We start from the raw sequence: 10,077 nt of genomic DNA, 5'->3' as shown, positions 1-10,077 counted from the left end.
CAAACAATTATCTACTATATTGTAATTTTAATCTTGTAATTTTGCTTAAAATCACCCCACTGGAAGAATGATATAGGTAGTAATTAAAGTGCTTTGTAAAACACTGCTTTGAGCGGGTCTTGAACTCGTGACACACTGCTTGCTAAAGCAATGCTCTACCTCATGGCCAATCAAACACATTTGACAATGGCTTAATAATCTTTAGTATAATTAAAGAGATGTTCTGCGACATTAAAAAAATTTCACTTTAAGGAAGACAAGGAAAGACTCACTAAGGTTTATTTAATGTATAAAGTCAGGTCTACTTCAAGGATCAATTGGTAATCTTAGTACTTTTATTATGCATATAAATGTACCACCATCTATCTGATTAGAAACTCAAAGATCTGTCTTCACAGGCTTACATTAAGGATAAGAATAATTATAATAGGGATTAAGATTAACTATAATTGTCGTGCAATTAATTTGAAGTTAATTAACATTAACTTGGAGTTGTCACTTCTTATTTCTATCATTCAAAGGTTATTGTCTCTGACCAAAAACTTGCAAATGTCATCTTTCAGAAGTTTTTAAGAAATTCCCTTCACTGCACTTATTAGCAAAAGCATCTTGCGGACCATTCATAAAAAGCTGTCTCATACGTTCTGATTTAACAAATAGTTTTACCAGCTGTTCTTACTAGGTTAGTAGCCCCAACACAGCTATTATAACCAAACTACCTTCTTATGATACACTGACCTAGTGACCCTGATGACCTAGTGACCTTGCTGACCTAGTGACCATGGTGATCATAATATTATTGAAGATCAAAATTAAATTATCTCAAAAGTATTTCTTCTGTGAATTTTGAAAGATATTTTAATTCGTACACTAAAATGCTAAAAAGGCTAAAAATCAAGGCTAAAAATATGTCTATTCATTCGTTTCCATGCTTCAAATGGGTTTGGAGTTGCCCACTGCCGGTGAATACGCACCCTATCATTTCAAGGATTCTAGATTGCACTATATATGCTGTAGATCTTTCCCAGATTCGTGATGTATCCCTTAAAACAAAACTTGTTAGTTGACTCACTTCTTGGTCACGATCACTTTCCAATTCATTTGTCGTCAACTAGTAGTTTTGAAAATTATTTATTTCACCATCCTCATATGAGCAACTCATCCTTGGCATGTAGATGATAATGTGAAAGCAAAAAGTTAAGCAGAAACAGTAATGACTAGCTGTAGAACGTTTTCATAGCGAGACCCGGGTGGTTGTGTGCTGAAATATTTTTACCTCCACTAGGGAGAGCTTAGCTAAGTATTTTCGATTCAGCTCCGTGAATGTTTCGAATGAATCCGTGATCGATTTAGTAAATGTTTCTATTATGCTAATGTGTTAATTTTCACAGCAAATGCTTTTATACAAAATGAGCGCAGCAAAATGGTGTCAAACTCGCTCGGATTTCACCGTTTCTATGATTCAAAGTGGAAGCAACTCTGAACCCTTTCGAAGCCTAGAAACGCAATGTTTGTAGATTCTACGGTCTGAGACTCACACGAATCACTGGCCGAACATCCTCAGGTTCACTTTTGCAGTTAGATATCGCAGTTTGTATCATTATCTTCTGCGACTAAAATGCAATGAACAGATATGCAGAAGGAAATCTATTTTTCAGTAGAAAGTAATACAACAGATTTTTTGTACTCCATGCATTTATCATAGATTCTTCATGAATAATTTTAACTTGACAATAAAAGGCAATAAATTGGAATCGCGACCAGAAAAACATAATGCTTGCACTGGTGATGGTTTGGATAATCACCATAATTCCTGGACTGTAAATAGTTTCAGAGTTTACATTGCACCAGCCATGAAATGTATAATAAGGAAAAAACATAAATATGTTGCAATGGAGTAAAACCACATTTTTTTAAAAGTTCATATAGTAAAACTGAATACCAAGAACAAACATATCATTTTAAATTGTGAAATATTTTTAAATATTGAGGCAACAAAACAATGAGCGGAATTCTTCCATTCCTAGACACAGCTGAGCATGTTAACATATCTTATTAACATGTTATGTTAACATGTTATGTTAACATGTTAACATGTTATGTTGAAATGTTATGTTGACATATTATGTTACCATGTTATGTTAACATAGCATGTTACGTTAACATAACATGTTAACATAGCATGTTGTGTTAACATGAGTTATTCATTATTCTTATTCAGAGTTATTCCTATAAATATAATAAATAACATGCTAGAAATTTCACCAAAACTATCGGTGTCAACGCAAATATGTGGTAGCTAGAATCCAATGAAATCATCATCGACAGCATTACTTTTCAACTACCTATTACTAGAAGTAGAAGATTTTACTAGGGTAGATTTTAGCCCCAATTGAATTTAAATTTTCATTTCAGTACGATTAGCTTCCACCTTTCGCAATCCGTTACAAGTTTCTCACCAACTCCGACCTTCAGTTCTGCTGCTCTGTTTTCAACAGCATATTTTACTACTTTTTCAGCTTGAAATCTGTGGAATATGAATTTCTTTTCAGTGCTATTCTTGTTAAACCTTTCTTATTTGTTTTTGAAAATGTCACCAATGTTAAAATTATCAACATACACCCGGAGTGGTTCAGTGCAACAATAACGTTTGAAATGGTATATCAATAGTAATGTGTCAATAATTTCACGTATAAGTCGCTCCGGAGTATAAGGCACACTTAGTACAAACTACAAAAAAAGTTGCGCATATTAGTCCAGGAAATATGGTAGTTTAGGGTTAACTCTACTAACTACTATATCATTTTCAGCTCCCAACTGAATGAGCCTTTGTTTTTCTTCCGAACTCATGAAGTCATCACCTGCAATAGAAACGAGGAGATGATCAGCTCAAATGGTCATTTGTTCATTTGGTTTTAACATTTGGTTCCGTTTATCAGATGTGGGCTATGAAGATTTTAAAATTTTGTTACCAAGAATAGTAAACACTGAACTTTGAATACTCAAACATTATTATATATTGCATTGGACCTTGTTGGCGATTGACCTTGACCTTGTTGGCGATGTTAAGGTTATAGTATATAGTGTCTGTCTACCATGCTGAAGTTGTGAGTTCGAATACCGTATGATGCAACGGTTTTTCCAACCTCAAGCCAACGCCTTCAAGCAAGCCGACAGACACACGCAGCTATTATTATAGTAAATATTGAAACTACGAACTCTCCTTTTCACTACATTTCCACATTCATAAGAACTACAGCAAAAAACTTTCTGTTAAGACAACCTTAAAGATGAACTCACACAAAATTGTAGATTTTATCAGAAAGTAGCGATATTTTTCTTTTCTATTTTGATTGCCTTTAATGTTTGAAATTGTTTGACTGCCAAAATATTTTAAGAATAAAATCAAAAAAGCTTGATTGCGGCTAAAACGCTTAGAAGAAAAATACGTGTCTTGATGATGTCACTAGTTGCGCCGCTGCCTCTCTCTCTCTCGCTATTGATATCAGCTATTGTGTTCAAGCAGCAGCATTACGTGTCTCCATTCTGCTAGTCTTTTCGCCAAAGTGCAACTATAGACATATGGTAATGGTGCTTACGCTTGAATCTGAACATTCCAGGCAAGGATCTCACACAAGCTATTATATCTCCGGACTGGCTAGGTCTACCAAAATAAAAATTACATCAAATTGAAGGTTTATGTCTTAGTTGTGTAGTGATACAAATATACTTGCCAGTCCCATGCACCGTGAGAGATCATAATGAGTAATCAGTTAATGGAGAATTAACAAGTAAGGTGCCTGAGTGGTGTGGTGGTAGTGGGCTAGCTTTTGAATTTGATGCTGTGGGTTCAAACCTCAAATGTGGAAATCTTTTTTTAAAGCTTTTAGCGTAGCTTCCGACGAACGAACGGATGAACAAATGGATGGACAGACTATTATCATGGTAGAGATTATTTTTATTTGCATCACATCCGATGGCGTAAGTTCACTTTGCGTAAAGATGCTCTACTGGATGTTCCTAACCTCTAACTTGCATACATCTCACAGAACTTACCTTTCCTACCGACTCTTCCTATAAGTGGACTGTCAAAGTCTGTGGCCTCATGATATATGCCCCTAGAATTTAATGCTTTGTATATTCGGTCATACGCAGTCATCCAGACCTCTCTACCAAGGTTCTCTTCGTGCTGCTTCAGCCTTTTATGTGACAAAGAGGTATCAGTAGAGGTATCAAAGAGGTATCAGTAGAGGTATCAAAGAGGTATCAGTAGAGGTATCAAAGAGGTATCAGTAGAGGTATCAAAGAGGTATCAGTAGAGGTATCAAAGAGGTATCAGTAGAGGTATCAAAGAGGTATCAGTTTAGGGCAGGGGTTACCAACCAGGGCGGAATTCTCCCTAGGGAGAATTTTGAATATACAAGAGAGAACTGAAAAGTGCCTGATTTGATAATTTTTTAATTTATGTCCTGCAGTGCCATGTGAATTTGGGCTTCATCATTTAACATTTTGGTTTTAACTATAACACTAGTTGCTAATAATGAGCTACTAGTCAGAACCCAGATATATATGAACACATCCATCTGGAATATGATAGGATATTAAGTTAAGCTAGTCATAAACCAATTCATCGCCATGCAGAAGGTCATGTTTTGTTGTGTGTTGTATGTGTGCTGTATAAAAATTAATAGTATATTGTTATATATTTAGATATGTACAATAAAATGGGATTATAATTTGTATCGGTTGTTTTTAGTCATATGAGTTATAAGTGCGGAGAGGAATCATGTTTATGAAAAGGGAAGAATTGAATGACAAAGATTAGGAACCCTGGTTTAGAGTGTATAATACTAGTAGAGCGAATAAACATTCATATCCTAGAAACAAACTACACTCTTGTAGATTCATAGATATGAGCATTTTTTGCTGTTTCTGTTACATTACGTTTGTGTCCTTTCTTTTTTGGCAGCCTCTCTTCATTGACTTTTTTGTTTGTTCATATTGAAGGCAAAAAATTATTGTTTATCCTAAATTATTGATGATATATACTCACAATAATAGGTTTTTTTTAATTTGATAAAAATTTTAAAATTTTGCTAAAAAAATCCTTTGAGATTTTTTTAACAATAAAAATTTTGCAAAATCGCTGTTTGTGAAGGTTAATTAAATTTGGGTGAAACGATAAAGATTCTTTTCATTCAAAAAGTTAATTCTCAATTGCTGCTGATTAGAGACTCACTCCAGAGTGTTTATTAAAAAATTCTGCATCTAATAGTATATGGTTTGTTGTGGTTTCGAACAAAACTATAGCAGTAAATCATCACTACCAGAAAATGTCACTAAAATGTGAGATAGTTGCATAATTTTGGATACCACTGCAATTCCTGCTTTAACAGTAATGAACCTAACAAATAGCTGTGAGCCTATATACATAACAAATAGCCATATTTCTGTTGTTTGGAAGTCAAATTAAATACGATGGGCATGATTTGAAACCATGAGAATATTTAGCTTTCTAATATTATTCAGAGAGAATGTCACACTAAATATAAGCTCTTCTTTATAACTATTTCAGTGATAAGGAGATTACGGATATTTGTAAATGATTGGAAACAGAAATGTGATCCGCGCGGCCAGTAGTTGTCTGCTCATTATCTTACAGGGTTAATCTCTATGACAAACCGATCACAAATAGTATGAGGCATGGATAAGGATAAGTTCTAAAATAAGCAAGCTGCATGATAATATAATATGAATGTCTAGTCAATTTAATTTCCCAAATGCCCGACTCCGTCCTAAAGATGAACTCATGCAAAATTTTAAAAGATTTTCTCAGAATGTATAGATATTTTTTATCATTTGCAATTGTTTTTGATGTTTGAGGTGATCTGGTTGCCAAGTTTTTTAAGATAAAATCAATAAAACTCGATTGCAATTTAAATCCTTCAAAGAAAAGTGCACGCAAAGTGACCTCACTAGTTGTTATCATTGCGATAGTTGATATCAGCTGTTGAGTTCAAATTGCAGCCTTGCGCCCCAGTCGGTAGTCACTAGTCAGTCAGTCAGCATTACGCCCCAGTCGGTATTCACTAGTCAGTCAGTCAGCATTATGTCAGTGTCTTTGCAAATATAGATGTCATAATTACAGTTTCAGTTGGTCTAAATATTTTAATTGTAATGAAATTTTATTAATTTTAATCTCGAAACATTTTGACAATCAGTTCGTCTCAAACATGAAAAACAATCGTAAATGATAAAAAATATTGATACTTTCTGATAAAATTTACTAAAAGTTTGGTGCAAGTTTATTTTTAAGAAAGGTAAGTTGAATTATAACAGACATGTTGCCTCTAGATTTGTTTATTCCTAATTTATAATATTGGATACTGCATGATATTATCACTCAAATTTAAGCCATTTTTGGTCATAATTGACAACCAAAACCAACTCTAACAATAATAAAAACCATAATCAAAATAACTCTGGAGTTGAGGTCCCCTTCAATGTACTTTCTCAAGTACATGTTATGTTATAATTATATTAACTAGTATAATAATCCTACTTATATGTATCTGAATAAATAGAGATAACCAAGTAAGTATATACATTGTAAGACTGTCATCAGCTACTGCCTTGTGTCATTTGGCCAAATTTGGCATCTAAAAACAGGTGGTTAGAATGATTGACACTTGACCATTTGTAGACATTTCCAAAACATGTTGAGAACATTTCATGAGCCTCTGAGTTAAATGTAAATCATAGAAATATATATAATAAAGACCTGAGTTTGATGACAGCAATCAACATTCCACGGACACCGTCGGGTGGTACCATCGCTTTCGCTATACCCATCTTTGCTTCAGTATCAGAGACTCAGAATCCCAAGCGGTTTCAAGCTGCTTACACTTACTGAAGGTGAATAATGCTGTGTATGCCAAACTAAAAATGATTGGAATTTGTCTTTACGGAATATAATGAAGTGCATTCGATCAAATATTTCAGCGAATGCACATATATCCAAATCCCTCTAGCAGTCTAGTGCATGCCGCTTTAGCTAATAATTGCCACAAGCTCGTTACTAATATTAAAAGGTAAAGTGGGATGTTATGTGAATATCTGAAGCTTTTCTGTGACAAGCCAGTAACACAGAAGCCGACTTGTACGGAAAGCTAGTAGACTGGTGAACAGGACTGGCGGTAAAGAGAAGGTTGGTGTGCTATCGTTCCAGCTTGGTGCTGTGTGACAACATGGTTGGTGATTTGCTCACAAACTGCTAGGATTGTGATAGGAAGCCAAAAGATATTACAGAAGAGTTTTAATGCTAGGCTTTTTCAAATAAAGTTTTTGGCTCATCAACAGAAATTTGAGATAATTTGAAATAATCAGAACAGTGTTAACAGCTGTTAAAAATTTGTAATAAATTTGTTAATATAATAAATAATAATTTGTATATTTGTTAATTTTGTTAATAAATTTGTTAACTGTTGTTAACAACTGACAGTTACCAGTGGTTAAAAATTGTAAACAGGTGCCAACAACTGTTAACAACTTGGTTAACAACTCATTAACAATTTGTTAACAGTGACAATAGAATCATTTTTCAGTAATCACGAGGCTTCAAAAAGATTGCTGAGAGAGTCAACAACAGAAAGTGAGGACGTATTTTAGTATAGTGTAATGCCTTCGGTTATCATGTTGAAGTGCAACTTTTTGTGCTGTTTGAATCAATTCACATTTGTCTTTAGGCTGAACTCTGCCTGATCGCAAGCATACAGCGACTACAAATGATTCAACAAATTACTAGATTACTATCTTTATGCCACGACATTAGTTCATGCACAATACGCTGCACACATCTAAATTACTGATCCCGTTCCTGATACAAACCCAAGTAACAGGAAGGAACATTTATGAGAACTCTGACATCAACCATCTACATGTGTGATGCAGGTGAAAGTTTGTGAGGATCAAACTTTTGCCACTATAAAATATTTTTTCAATTTGCTAACAATAGAATTCTTCTTTTAGGTTCACAAAGTTTTATCTAGGCTGAGTTTGGTGTGTGTACAATGAAAATCATGCGCTAATTATCATGGGTATGTGCAATTGTTTTTTTTAGTTAAACTCAAATCGCCTACAAACTGATTTTATTAAGATCCAATCAGCCGTTTGAGTCAAATGACATCTAATAAGTCAAATCACTCACCTGATGCTTACAATTTAAATTCAAAAAAACTCAATAATGGTTAGGAAATATTTGAAAAATCTTTGGGTACAGAAGCATTTAAAAATTCAAGCAGGTATTCTACAAGGTAGAGTAGCCTAAAGGCGTGGTCACACGAGCACCGAACCGACGTAGGATCGGTTCGGTTCGGAGGCTGGTTCGGTTCGGGGCACATGTCACACGGCCACCGAAGTAACTTCGCTTCTTAGATACCATACGTATAGAGACAAGACACGGTTTCATTAGTAGTTTTTATGTATTTGAGTTAAATATTTCTACTGTAAACAAAAAACTTTGAGGAACAATTATAATTACACAGCAGATTTATCAGAAGATCGTTCAGCTGCTCAAAATAAATCACTCGATACAAAGATTTTGCTAACCCTTCCCATCAACATAATTATATTTTTTTTTTTATTAACATATGAATGTTTTTCTATGCTGAGTACATAACAAACAAAATCAGTCTTTATGATAGTACTGTAGTTTTACATAAATAAATCAGTCAACGATACTTCATCAAGATGAATATGACACATTACTTATATTCCACACGAAAGAAAATCACAACCATTCCCTTACATTTATGCAAAACTTAAGTGCAACATCTTACATTTATGCAACCCAATCACAAGTCCGGGTGAACCTTGTCGTAAATTGCTTCATGTTGTTTATTTAACGAAATAAAAGTATCGTCCCATTTCTTTTTTAACTTTACTCACACGCACGTAAGAAGAAATGTGACGCGTGCTCGCTAGAATTCTAGAATTTTAACCAGCCAATAAGAGCAAGGGTTCGGCACGAAATTTCGACCAGTACCGAAATAGTTCGTTTCGGTCAGAAATGTCCTCAGCCGAACTTTTTAGAGCTGAAAACGACGTCGTTTTGCGTCATTTAGTTCGGTTCGGTGCCCGTGTGACCACGGCTTTAGTTTCCTCTTTCTTTTCTTCTGTTGAGGTTAGTCTAAGTTTCCTCTTTTTTTTCTCATCAGTTGAGGTTAGCCTAAGTTTCTTCTTTTCTCAATAAAATATATAAAATAGACAAAACAAAATAAACTATAAAATATTTTTTATTAGTTTTACATTACTGAAGAAAACTTTTAGGAGTGGGGTTGAGACAACTCCTATCTCTAACGTATTTACGCTGAACTGAAAGCTGCCGACGACAGTGTAGAAAACTTTCAGGAAAGGAGACAACTCTTACTTCTAACGTATCTGCGCTGAAACAAACGCTGCCGACGATACAGCCTGCTGAACTCAACAGGAAAAAGCTGAAACCAACTCACTTGTTATCTAATTATTGGTTGTGATATTCTCTGAGCTTGCTGTTAGTCTTTTAATAACGATAGAATAATGATATCGATCCAACGAATAAACGATTTTATTACAGTAATTATATTATATTTCTTTTAAGAGCAAAACACCAGCTGATTGTTTCAAACCAAAATCTAACAGTCCTCCTTATTAGCGGAACAGCTTGACATTACGTTCTTATTCAAACTCGCCAATCACATCGATTGATGGGTAAACTAGTATTGATGGAAAACTAGTTATTGCAGTCCAATAATCTAAACTTTTATGAAATTCTACATATAATATGTAGACAATAACATTCTTTGCAAACAGTATGACACATCTTAATAACGAAAAATACTAAATACACAATGTTATCACGAGAAAAAGTAACAACAACTAAAAAGGTAAAATATTACTTAAATGACTTTAACGACTAGTGCTTGATTGAAGCAGATAGATTATTCTGATAAACAATTATAAACATAAATAAATCCTTCAAACATGTGAGCAGTAAAAATTAAATTTGTTAAATATTTATTGCATACAAATTTTATACTA

The 10,077-nt window shown here is 34.1% G+C and overlaps 1 protein-coding gene across 1 annotated transcript; it reads right to left on the bottom strand.

The window, feature by feature from the left end:
• Positions 1–2,688: 2,688 nt before the first annotated feature.
• On the bottom strand, positions 2,689–7,013 carry LOC137397618 (uncharacterized). The gene is made up of 3 exons (XM_068083911.1): positions 6,782–7,013; positions 4,057–4,199; positions 2,689–2,861 (listed from the first exon to the last, which is right to left on the bottom strand). The coding sequence occupies exons 1-3, from the start codon at positions 6,850–6,852 to the stop codon at positions 2,752–2,754; spliced, it is 324 nt and encodes a 107-aa protein (XP_067940012.1). The 5' UTR covers positions 6,853–7,013; the 3' UTR covers positions 2,689–2,751.
• Positions 7,014–10,077: the final 3,064 nt, after the last annotated feature.

Source organism: Watersipora subatra, chromosome 5 (genome assembly GCF_963576615.1).
Source record: "Watersipora subatra chromosome 5, tzWatSuba1.1, whole genome shotgun sequence".
Taxonomy (NCBI): Eukaryota; Metazoa; Bryozoa; class Gymnolaemata; order Cheilostomatida; family Watersiporidae; genus Watersipora; species Watersipora subatra.
Note: the sequence above shows the minus strand (reverse complement) of the source record. Positions and strands in the feature narration are given on the sequence as shown.

What these genes read in the sequence shown, in the direction of transcription:
- LOC137397618 (XM_068083911.1), bottom strand. Translation starts at nt 6,852, where the DNA reads ATGGGTATAGCGAAAGCGATGGTACCACCCGACGGTGTCCGTGGAATG. An exon ending in ATTGCTGTCATCAAACTCAG is followed by an intron (nt 4,200 to 6,781) that starts GTCTTTATTATA and finishes GTCACATAAAAG; the next exon opens with GCTGAAGCAGCACGAAGAGA. An exon ending in AGGAAGAGTCGGTAGGAAAG is followed by an intron (nt 2,862 to 4,056) that starts GTAAGTTCTGTG and finishes TTTCTATTGCAG; the next exon opens with GTGATGACTTCATGAGTTCG.